The sequence below is a fragment of the Crocodylus porosus genome, unplaced genomic scaffold (assembly GCF_001723895.1).
Source record: "Crocodylus porosus isolate Cpor-Errol unplaced genomic scaffold, CroPor_comp1, whole genome shotgun sequence".
Classification (NCBI taxonomy): domain Eukaryota; kingdom Metazoa; phylum Chordata; order Crocodylia; family Crocodylidae; genus Crocodylus; species Crocodylus porosus.
The window spans coordinates 22,658,783-22,671,582 of record NW_017728911.1 but is presented as its reverse complement, the minus strand read 5'-3'; the positions used below and the strand labels follow the sequence as shown (position 1 = coordinate 22,671,582).

Genomic DNA, 12,800 nt, shown 5'->3' with positions numbered 1-12,800 from the left:
TAAGGTCTGTTTTCCTGACCTCTGATCATGTGCGTGGCTCTCCTCTGGACTCTCTCAAGCTTCTCCACATCCTTTTTGAATTGTGGGGTCCAAAACTGGACGCAATACTCCAGGTGCGGCCTCACCAAGGCCGAGTACAAGGGGAGAATGACATCCTGGGATTTGCTCGAGAAGCATCTATGGATACAAGCCAGCGTTTTGGTCGCTTTAGTAGCCGCAGCATCGCATTGCAGGCTCATGTTCATTTTGTGGTCAGTGATGACCCCCAAGTCTCTTTCTTCCGTAGTGCTAGCCAGTGTAGCACTGCCGAGCCTATAAACATGCTGCAGGGCTTTTTTCCCAAAGTGGAGAACCTTGCATTTTTTGGTGTTAAACACCATCAGGTTCCCGTCCACTCATTTGCTGAGCCTGTCCAGGTCAGGCTGGATCACCCACCTGTCTTCTGGCGTGGTGCTTTGGACAAAGTTTGGTGTCATCGGCGAACTTGGCCAGTCCACTTCTGAAGCTGCCTGGATCGAATCAATTCTGCCTCAGGCTTTGTGACTGTCTGTACTTAGCCTAAGTATTAAAGATGAGAATTAACTTTTCTGAATTTTCCCGAGTGGTGTTCATTATTTGAAAAAACAGTGAAACTTGTGGAAGGCATTAGATTACCTTAAGTACAGTTATGTAGGTACAATGATCATATCCATGAAGAAGGAATGAAGAGCCAATGCTGATCACATGAAACAGGGTTAGTGAAAGGGTGAAGTGACTTAAATGCAGTATTACTTGTGAAAGGAGTCCCTTGTCTCCATGTGATGATCGGCTTTTGGGTTAGGAAGAAAGTTTCCACTAGAATTTCACGTCATTGTAATGTATTTGGTAGTGTATGGGAGGAAGCTGTGTCTGCAGAGCTGTGTGCAAATGTAGCACATACAAGCATTTTTGTCTGTTTTGGAGTCCTCTCTTCACCTGGAGAGAGCTGGTGTCTCCTTACTGTGATTCTTGGCCGGTGTGAGCAGTCGCTATCGTGTAATCGCTGTAGAGCCAGTGGGAAAGGAGTCAGCCTTTCATTTTCATTTCTAACATTCCTCAGTCAGGAAGAGTCAGATGCAGGCCAATGACACACAAGAAACTGAGACGCTAAGAACCCAGGAAAGATTCACTTTTCATCCCTGGGTTTTGGAACCTGCACTGTTTCCTGGCATTGCCCTTACTGGAATTATTCGAAGTCTGTCTTTCTACTGTTGTGCAGTTATAGATGCATTTACTTGGGAACGAAGCCGAATCTGTCCCTTTGCTTCTTCTTCACCTGCAACAAAGGTAGCTGTAACTCACCTTTCCACCTCTCTCCACCCCAGTCTCTAGCTGATGCCTGTAGCTAAGTGTAATAGCCGGAGGAACTGGCTCAAATATATCTGGGCCAGGGCATTAAGAAAAAACAAACAAGGGTGGGAACTTCACTTTTCCCTTTAAGAATCAGAGGAACCAAACCAACCTCTGAAATATTTACACTGTCTGGTTATTTATTGACCAAATCTCTGTTGCTTACATTTAATTTCTCTTTCTAATTGACTGAAAATTACTGACTCTTGCTTATTCCTCTCATGGGTCCCTTTACACCCAGTCCAAGGGAGACAGACTGTCACCTGACCTTTGCCTTGTTTCTCTCTCTGTCTCCTCCTGAAAATACCCAGATAAGAAGAGAACCATTGCCAGGTATAGGCTCTAAGATGCACTCACATTGTATGCACCTGCTGTTTAGGCTTTTTCTGAAGTGACCTGATAGCTCACCAAGCCCTGTCCCCACTTCAGATAGAGGCCTCTAATGTGCTATGTTCCTGGTATTCTGCATTTCTTGACATTCAAGTAAAGGGCAAGCAAAGAATTATAGCCAGAGTCTCGAGGTCAGTTATGGCTCTGCTCTTCAATGTGGCTGTGTAAAGAAGCCAAACCTAGCTGCAGAGGCCCAAAAAAGAATTACGCAGGCGGAAGGGTCTTCCTGTATGGTGAACCATACCCAAACTGTGCATCTCGGTCCCATCCGTCCTTCTGGTGTGGGAAATGGTAGTGAAGGTGGGATGTGCTGCTATAACAGTCACCCACTGGTTTAAATGTTCATTAAGAAGCCTCATTTGGTGGAATTTTAAAGGCACCTATTAAGCACAATGGGGCTATGGCTAAGCCTGAGAACGAGTTACTTCTCTAATGACGAGCCAGAGTTACTTCTCTAATGACCTACCTAACTTAAAAGCTGTCTTAACTTGAAATCAGGAAACATAAGAAAGATGTCAGAGCAATGGAGAGTGTGTATTTCTTTTTCTTTCATTTTTTCTAGTTGTCCATGTCAACATTATTATTATTATTATTGTTGTTGTTGTTAGTATTATTATTTATGACAATGCTTCATACAGTACTGATGCAATGCAACATGCCCACAAAAATGCCTAAGTAAATGATAAAAGACAGGATGCACTGAATGATCAGGGGTAGCATTTTATCAGGCATAGCTTCTTTTCGTCAGTTCTCATTATTATGTGGTAGTTATGTAGAAATGAGATTTGGGTGATATGAATTGGAATTTATAGGCTCTTGGACAGAATTTGAATGAGGAGAGAGTGAAACCCAGGCACACTGGAATTGCCAGACCATTTACCATTTTTTGTATGTGGGCTGATGCAAAAAAAGCCGATGTAGACGTGAGGGAGAGAGGAAGAAATGGGTGGAATCGCTGATGGAAGGGCTCCAGGTGTGTCGGGTTTCTTTCCTTTTTTTAAAAACATATCTCTTGGGCAGAGCTATGGAGAACACTGAAAGCAAGGATGAGAAGTTTAACCTGGATGTTATGCTAGAGGGAGCCAACGGATGCAGTCCACTTATTTGAATGGCTGGTGAACTTTACTGGTATATAAGCACAGTCCAGGGACAGTACATGATGAATAGGTATTTTCATATTTAACCTGTTTAATTATTTAAATAATGTGAAATGTTTTTATTGGCCTGAGCCAGAAGGGAAAAAGTATCATAACCATGCATTTTGCCTCCTCATATTATAGCATGAAATATGGTCACACTTTTACTGTCTCCTCATTCCAGTCGGAACCTACTCAGGAGGGAGATTTCTGAGATGTTCTTTATTTTAAAATAATAGTTAAGATCTATCCAACTTGGTTCCAGACACGATCTGTGGAGCCCTGTTGTTATAAAGCATTTTAAATCTAATGCCAGTACTTCAGCTACTTACTGATGTCAATGTAAAAATATGCTTTATTATAACTAGAGACAGAAAGGACTGTGAGAGTTAAATTAGGCTAGCTGCAACTAACAGAATGCAGTGGAAGAAGTGTTGGTATCAGAGTGTTTATAGAATTTGTCCTTAAATAACAGGATTGTTTAGATTTAAGGTCAATTTAAAAAATATCCTCTGTACTTTTACTATTTATGTTATACTGATATAATTTACTGAAGGATAAAAGAAAATACTTCCCACTCATTTTAACAGAGAGAATGGTGGCAAATCAGTTGTAGACTTCTGTTGCTGAAGCCTGCTGGGCCTGAGACCTGAGCCACCAATGTGCATTAGAATGATTCTGCTATTCTTACTTCAGCTGATTACAGTGCGCTCTGTTATAAAGGGTGGAGACACTTGGTTGCTCTCCAAAGAAAGTGAGTAATAATTGACCTAATGTACAGAGCACATGAATAACATATTCTTTTGGTCAGAAATTTATGTTTTACAGGGTGTGCTAGAGTTCACATCCCTTTTTCAAATCTTCCAAAAGATTTTAAAATACTCAGCTGCTCTATTAAATTTCTAATTCAACAAAGACTCAAATGCAAAGTATGCATTAGATAAAGCCCTTGAGTTGAGTCCAAACTCTGAAAAATCTTCTAATCTGCCTTGAAAACAGCTGTTTAAGATTTTCAAATAGAAATGACAACATCCCTCAGCCTATCTTGCTGATGTCCACATCAGTCTCAAATTAGGATGAGTTTCTCTTTGTTACTTTGATAAGTTTTGCTGCTGATATAAATGTTCAGCTGTCTGCCAGACAAACCAGGATTGATACCCTGGCCCTATTGAACTCAGTGAGAGTTTTGCCACTGACTTAAGTGGAGCAGGATTTTATCCCAGGTGCCTTGATTTGTTCAGATGACTCAAGTTGGCTTTAACTCTTTCATTGCCATTACTTCAGTATATTTAAGACAGTGCTTGTTGACACATTTCCTGTCAGTACCACTGCATCTTTATGCAAGTCATTTTCATCCATGCAGGTTTTATTTTCCAGTATAATCCAATACAATATTATGTACCAGCAGTAAATAATGTGAGGTAAAATCGAATTTCTGTTGCATTCAAGAAATTCCTAAATAATTCAAGATGGTTAACATTATTACAATGAACATCAAAAGAAATAATGATTTGCCACTTACTGTAAGACACTGCCAAAAACCCCCAGGCGTGGCTTCATGACTTTGTGCAGCTCTTCATTTTTTCATATCCAGAGGCTAGACTCTTATATGCATTTCACAAAGGAAAGAATTGGTTGTATATAATAACACAAGGGCAATTTTTTAGACTTGGATGTAGAAATCTTATATTGTCAAGGGAAATGAATCCTGGACAGAGCTCGTCTTTGACTGTGGCTTTAATCCAAAGCCCACTGAAGTCAAAGGGACTCTGAATGACTTCATTTGGCTTTGAATCAGACCCAATAGTTGACATAGTCAGTTTATGTGAGCCAACTTCTGAGAGAGGGTGTGAGGGTGTTGAGGAAGTAATTTGTTCTGTGAGCAGGCACCTGCACATTTGTGACAGTAATTTTAGATAACAATAAGAAGTATTTAAAAATATGAAATCATTTTAGCAAGGAAGTCTTTTTTTCTGTAGGTGCAGGATGACTAAATGGGGAATATCATTACTTACATTTTGGATCTTTTAATGTTATGGGTAATAGAGATATTTTATTAAAATGGTGGGAAAATACATAAATAATGCAGAATCTACTCTTTCTTTTGGGCCTTATATCCTTCTCTTGGAAACCAGGCCTGTTTGGGGTGTTCATATATTTTAGACATAGGTGTTGTTAGATATTGGCATCTCGGAGGACACCTGGAGGAATGTCAGAATACAGTATGCATGTTCCCATTAGCCCCTAATTAAAAGCAAATAGCTCATTAAGGTTTCTTACTATAAACTTCACTTGCTTTGGATCAGATTAGGACTTTTCACATACAAGACTTATGAAATCTCATTCAATGAAATTAGCATAGGATCTGGTTTGCAGTTATGCTGCATATACGAAGTGGAATTCTGTGTGTATATAAGGCACCCATAGGTGCCAGGAGCAGAACATATCATGCATGCTGTGTTAGATTCTTGCAAAGAAGAGTATGACGATCACATAAAAAATACACTCAGTCTCTTTGGTTCCATCCTGCCCTACCTCTTCCATGAAAAATAAATAAAATAATTTTGTGATAGTGTTGGAGTGATGTGGCCATTATGGTCCAGGAAATATGTGATAAACAAAGTTTTTTGTGGGTGGTATCTTTTATTGTACCACCTGTGGAGGGGAAAGGGGGTTAGACTTAGATAAACTTTTAAGTGCATTCTTTAGTTTTGAGGAAAAAAGACATGAAGAAGAATGCACTGCATTTGAAAGTTTGTCTGTCTTTCCCAATCATGCAATTGATCCAATAAAAAGATGTCACCCACATAAATCTTTGCCACTTTCAAGATCATTTTAAGGAACAGAATAAGCATATTTTGAGCAGCTGATTAAAATCCCGATTTCTGTTTTCTAATTAAATGATTAAGAAAAAAAATAGTGTTCTTGCCAGGCAAGAGTTCCAATCTAGTTGTTATCTCATTGCAAAGATTTGGGATAAATTACATTATCTTTATAATTTAGGCTACAGTACATACATTGTAATAAATATTTCACATGTAAGAGCATCTTAACCACTCCAAGCATATTTTATTTTACCACACGTAATAATTTTTTAGGCTTCTAAAGACATTATTCTATTGCTAATTTAGTAGATATATGGTATGAAAACTGAGGCTTAATTATTAAAATTAGGGTTCATTTTAGGCCCTAAACCACATTCCTCCTAATAGGAATGATGGGGGTAACAGACATACTTTCTAGGAAGTCATCATTCATGCTTTTGGATATGGTACAACCTAACCGTTAAATGGGAAGATAATTTCCTCTGCCACTGAAGTGTCCAAATTATGGGCTTTCTGGTGTTTCATGAGAAGACTTTTTGGGTTTTTTTCCCCCTGAGCCACTTAAATCTTTTCTCACAGTGCTGATGTAGAGGCAGCTGTGACTTTGGGCACTAGTCAAAATAGTCTTTCTGCTGTTAACATTCTTGGAGTGACGTGTATATATCTGTGGTCACCTCGATCCCAAAATGTGTCCCTTCTATTAAAAATGAAAAGAAAATGTTTCCTATTTTTTTCAAGTACAAGTTTAAATTGGCACTCTGTCTGCTAAAGCTTGCAGTTTAGGAAAATGTCAGTGCTACCACAGAGGATTTTTTAACTGTATTGTACTGTATTCTGTATGTTTTGCCCTCTTTTACTCTTTGCTGTTAACAGTTCTGGTTTACCACTGGTTAACTCTATTTTGTTTTCCTTTTTACCCCCTCTCCTTCTGTCACTGATGGGAAGTCACCAGGTTTGGTACATCAGGTAACTTAAATATTTTCTTACTTTAAATCCCAGATAAAAATTGGCTTTTAGAAGGCATAATATCCACTCTCTCAGCTGTGACTCTTTATTGGCTGAAGGGGGTGAGAGGGTTGGATCTGAATATAACAGGTTCCCAGCTACTAAATACTGTGGGCTTAATTCAAAGTCCATTGAAGTTAATAGAAAAAGATTCACATCAACTTTAATAGGCTTTCAATCAGTCTTTTTATCCAGAAGAAAATGACATCTTAAACAGTGATTTCAGTCCTGCTTTCTTAATGGGAACATCTGTTATCTCACTATATGCCTCACACCTATGCCAAATTGCAACAGACAGCCTTTTCTAAAGGGCACAGATGAACAAGGAAACGAAGAAGATTTAACACTATCGTATCTTGAAATGGAGGTTTTTATACTTTGTTTTTAAAGGTTTATTTTATTTTTAAAAAAGCTCTGTATTTCCTTTGAAATACATGATTAAAAAGAAATTAGAAATCCTAGGATAGTGTTCAGACTTCTGCCCTTTGAATTCTACTTTTTATCTGCCATTTCCAAAGCATTTGAGGAGGGTATATGCTTCAGTTGGCTTTGAATCACCTTAGTGTTGCATGGGAAGTGAAATGGGTTTCTCATAGTTCTGCACTGGTTTAGTAGCAGAGGTAGGAATAAAACTCAGATCTCTGAAATAAGATGATACTAGCTACTAAAGTTCTCAAAGGATAAATATTTGTGGGGGGAAGGCTATCTTTGTTCCCTTGTTGAACAATTACTCTCTTATTGCTAATGGATTTATAAGATATTATAACTCAAGATACTTAGCTGATATGTCATGCAACATTAGAGGGGAACAGACTTTCAGTACATTTTTGTACATTGCAGTTTTTTCAGTTTAAGGATAGAATAGTTAATGGTTCAGCCTCCTCTGACAGACAGTTGTATTGGTCTAAGTGTGTCTTATACCAATAGTTTATTCCAAGAAATAGGTAAAATAAGCATGACTGCTTGGTGTGTATGTAGTGCATTACAATCAATATAAAACATATTTATAGCAATATAACCATATCCACACTATGGATGGGGTTACATTGATTTTTAACTGCTTTTGGGTTTAAAAAAACCCAACCCTTTGCAAAATAGTTATATCTGTATGAAAACAGGCATTAGTCCTAGGCTTTTCTTGTTACAGTCCAGTCCCAAACCCAGTATCAGGTTAATCACCAGCCAGTTTTCCCTAACATCTTTTTTATACACCTGATAGGCATGCATGAGATTGGAGCAATGTAAGCTAACTACAGAATTCCTTAGCACTTAATGTGGTTAATACTATGGTGGCATTTTCATAATTTGGAATAAGAAACAACTGCAGCGGCCAGTTGGAGATGATTGGAACTCTAGATGATAAGGTATGTGGGTGCACAGTTACTATAATTGCACTTGCATATATACTGATAGTACTGATTTTAGGTATCTGTGTATTATCGATCAGATCTGAGTTGTTGGAGCTGTGCACTTTAATATAATGTGTCAGCCATCATCTATGCCATATGTATATGTGGTTTGAGGCTTGTATGATTTTTATTAATGGCATATTCCTATGCTTTCATTGTTTTAAAATATATATTTAGGTGAGAACTGAAGTGTTTCAAATCCATTTAAAATCTCTAGTTTTCCATTTTCTTGGTGATTTACTGCTTTTTGTGTGTTTTGAGGTGGGTAGGTGAGGGATTATGTAGTTTTAAGGCATAAGTCAACACTGTAGCTGGATTAAACTATTCCTGATGCAGCTTTCAGTCCATTAACTCTTACTTCATTTGACCGTTTGTTTTTGATGTAGTTTTATTTTCCCTGTTGGAAGACTATGACAATAACTGAGAATAATATCAGGGCAGAACATTTGGACTGTATCATCTTGAGAAAATTAGGCCAAAAAGAATGAGAAAATCAACTGTGTACAGATGGTAAAGGTCTTTTTGGAAAATATGAGGTTAATAGCTGCAATTTATGTAACTTTGTTTATTCATATGTGGTCGCCTAGTGCTAGCTAGTACAGGATATTTCAAAGAAAAATGCCAGATGAGATATTCTAGTCCATTATGTCAATGAGCCACTCATCATAGTGTAGTAAAATTTTCATGCTTTTCTTGAATCTTTCTGCTGGTCAAAGTGTGGATTGAGCCCTGCCTTTTCCTTCCTCTCTCTACAAACCGCATCACTTAAGGCAGGTCACTGTGCTCCCAGAGTGGAACTGAGACATGTTGGATTTAACTTACTATTCAGATTCTCATCTTAGCTGGCTGGCTTTGTTTGGCTGGCTGTTCTCTCTTAGTTGGCTGGCTGGCCTTCCTTTTTAACTAGTTGGTTGGCTGGCTTTTCCTGGCAGACTTCTCTCTCCTGGTTGGCTGGCTGGAGTGTCAGGCTGCTTGGCCCTTCATCCCTCCCACCCCCCAACCTTTTTCCTTCATTGGTTTCCTCATCCCATTGTTCCTCTCTTCACTCTCATCTACTACCTTCCCACTTGCTGTATTAGCTTTGATCCATCCCTTCCCTTTCTGCCATTACATCTCTATCCTGTGTTCGTTCTGGCTTTATTTCCTCCTTATCCCTGTTTTCTTCATGCCTGTCTTCTAACCTCTTTCCTCTCCTGCCTTTCCCCTGAACATGGCCCTATGGTTCTTACCCCAGAACTGCTACCATGCCATTTCATGTACTGAGAACTAACTTAATAACAACTTTAATTTAAAAAGAAGAAGATACTGTTACTACTACATTGTATGGGACAGTGGAGATGGTGTTATTTTGGTAGCTTTTGGAAATTGTTTTTTTCATCGTTTTTTCCTTTGTTTTTCATGAGTGTCATGGCTGTTTATTTTTCATGAGTGTCATGGCTGTTTGAGTCCTAGACAGTAATGCACTTGATAAAAAACTCTGTTAAGGTATTGTGTTATGTCACATGTTTTCGTTCACATCTTCATGGATGATCCAGTATAGGTCTGTCCTTTATAATCAACTTCCATCTCCCCCAGGATTCTTTTAGCAATGGCACAGTTCACTGTTTTGGACATCACAATTATAAGTGTGGTCTCAAAAACACTTCATTATGCCAGTGTGGAACAAGGGGGAGGGGGAGCTGTGATGACAATGATGGGAAAGGAAGTACAGGCAAAATACATGGTAGTTAAATAGAAATATGCTGAAGAACCTGGTATTTAAAAAAAAATGTCCCTGATTGAAAGAAGGGGTTGAATTACATCGATGGCTCCTTTTCCACTTATTTCAAACTCATTCGTTTTTCACTTGTTACTCAGGCAAAGCTCCCACTTGGTGTGTGATTAAGGACTGCAGCCCTTTGTAGCCGTGTCCTAAAAGTCACTTTACCTCTGGCTGAAAGCTCCATAAATCCAGTCAATACTCTCTAGCCCTCTTTTCTTCCAGTTTGCTTTCTAACCCCTTTTCCTTGATTTTTTTTTCCCCCCCCAGCATTGCCTATACTACCTTTCCCCAATATATGCTCCTTATTTTCAATGCATTAGTGATATAATGAGTAACAATAATTAAGGCACTAGTCCTTAAAGACGAATCTATTGGGAAAAGCCTCTTATTTCTCTCTAATGAATTCATTTTCCTCTTGTCTGAGAGGTATGAATCTCACAGGTGTTATCCCCATGCATGAGCACATTGCTTTGCAGGAATACCATACCACATACCCTGCTCAAGAAAGATTCTGGTATTTCATGGATTGTGTATTTCATATATGCCCTGATTAGGTACATTTCTGTGTAAAAATTGTTCATGGAATCCATTGAGTTGGAAAATTAATTAGACTGCACATGAATTCCTCTGTGGAATGTGTTCGATTGCTGGAACTCTTGCACAACACAGAAACCTTCAAGAAGTAATTCCTATGGGTTTTGACTAGAAGCTGAAAACCAACCGTGCATAGAAAGTTAGAGGATCTTAGCAAGAAAAAGGGTTACTTGAAAGTTATTATTTTTATTACAGTAGGGGCTAGAGATCAAGGCTGAGATTGGTGCCACATTTGTGCCAAGAACTATAGAAACTCAGACCACTGCCCCAAAGATCTTACAGTTTAAATAGACCAAACCAATAAGGGCCTGCTGGTAAAGGAAGTGGTATTAACCCAATGTTATAGATGGAGAACTGAAGCACAGAAAGTTTAAGTCACTTGTCTAAGGGCACACTGGAAATTTGAAGCAGAGTCTGGAATTTGACCCAGGCCTCTGAGCCCAGCCAAGTGTCTTAACCACAACACTCTTTTTCCTTTTCAGTACATCAGTGGAGAAAGTCAGCCAGTTTGTGTTTTCTAGCTTATTAGATGCTGCATTTGGTAGAACTGTGAGCTGATGCATGTATATTAGACAGGGTGCTTGGAGCTTAGTTTCTGCAGATGCTTTTACCTGTGGGGAGGAGTGAAGTGTAACCCGAGCGGTACTCCAAGACATACCCCCTTTCCAATTGCAGGGATCACAGCAGGTGCACAAGCACTGTGGGAGGTGTAGGGACCCTCCTTCCCCTATAGAGCAGAGCCAGGCCACCAATGGGGACTTAACTATATACCTTTTAATGAGAAAAACAGTAGTGGGAACATAACATGTGTAAACCAGGGGGTATTGGGGACACTACAACAGTCCAAGGGGGCAGGATTCAATAAAGGTTGGGCACTTACAATCATACACATATTCATCCAGTTGACAAAAGACAGGTTTAACAAAACATAAAACACAAACAGCAGAACAAACAATACTGGTTGGTAAAATATAAAATGCACCAAATACAAAATGTCAAATAACAAGAAATATAAGGCCTGGAGTGGGGGGAAGAGGGAAAACACAATGACCCCTTTCTACTGCAACAAGAATTTTCCATGTGGTAGGGAGAAACTCTACCACACAGCCACCAGTGCAGGTACTGCTCCAAGCTGCTAGGGGTTTTGACCTTCTAGGAGCCCCTGCCTTACATCAAGCTTTCTGGCCTCTTGCTGGAGCTGGGGAACCTCTCCTGCGGGCTGCAGCCTCTCACAGGGGGATCCTGGAGCCCAGCAGGGAGCCTCTCCTGCTGGCTGCATGCTGCTCTGCTGAGGGTCCTACTGCTGCCTGCAGGTCCCACTCCTTCAGGTTCTTCTGGGCCAGCTGCTCCCGCCCACCCCCCACTGGCCTAGCTTTTGCCAGCTCTTTGAAACTCCTTCCTCAGGGTCCCTCCCTGGTCTTCCCTGAGTCAGCTGCGCTGCCTCTTTTATCCCCCTCCAGGTGATCCAAGGGGCCAATCAGAGGACATGGAGGGTGAGTCTCTGGGGCCTGATTGGTGAGGAAAGGGAGTGCCAAGCCCTCAATCAGCTTTTACCCTTCAAAACCCCTCAGCCAAATGATTACCAGCTAGTCCGTCACAGAAGTAACAGCTTTGTAAAGTTTACACGATGTGCTGCCATCTATAAATGGGTTAGAGAAGAGGCCATGAATCATACATTTAACCATGGTAAATTTAATATACTATCAAGGATTTATATGCATTTTAAATTCACTCTTCCCTCCTATGTTTTCAAGTAAGTTTTGTTTTAAATATCTGCTCTTGCTCATTTATCCTGATGTATTAGCTTTGATGCATCCTGCCTGGTTAAATAGTATGTTATATCTTGTTATGTTGCCCTGGAAAAAGAGAGGGCAGGGGGGAGGCATATTAAATCCCCCACTATTTAAGTGGTAAGTCCTTACTCATTGGGAGTTGGTGAGGTTTGCTGCAGATTGGCTTATACCTGAGTGATTCTAAACAATAGTAAAAGGATTTCTAGGGGATTTTTCTTCAATGTGATGAGATTCTATTTATATCTACAATATCTTAGTAAAACCAAAGGTTTTATTTAAGTAACTTGCACCCCAACTAATGCAGAGATAATGAAATAGGGGAAACAGTTTTCCCATGTATTTCTTCCATTTCAATAGGAATCACATGTTTTTGTGTGAAAGTAATACTATTATGCTTAAGAATGCAAAGAATGAACAGAACTCCGAAGTTCACGGCACTGTAGTAATTAACTTTTAGCTGACAACCTGGTTCATTTCATGAGCCCCAGGTCTCTTTCCACCCCCCTCACTTCCCCTCC

At 39.6% G+C, this 12,800-nt stretch overlaps 1 protein-coding gene across 2 annotated transcripts in view; it reads left to right on the top strand.

Moving 5' to 3' along the window:
• FBN1 (fibrillin 1) overlaps positions 1–12,800 on the top strand; it is a 204,211-nt gene that overhangs the window by 28,389 nt on the left and 163,022 nt on the right. The window contains exon 5 of one of the 2 annotated variants that reach the window (XM_019533626.1): positions 6,665–6,685. The exons of the other annotated variant lie outside the window; for it this stretch is intronic. Within the exon in view, the coding sequence (XP_019389171.1) occupies positions 6,665–6,685 (21 nt within the window). The remainder of the gene's footprint in view (positions 1–6,664; positions 6,686–12,800) is intronic. 2 annotated transcript variants of the gene reach the window in all.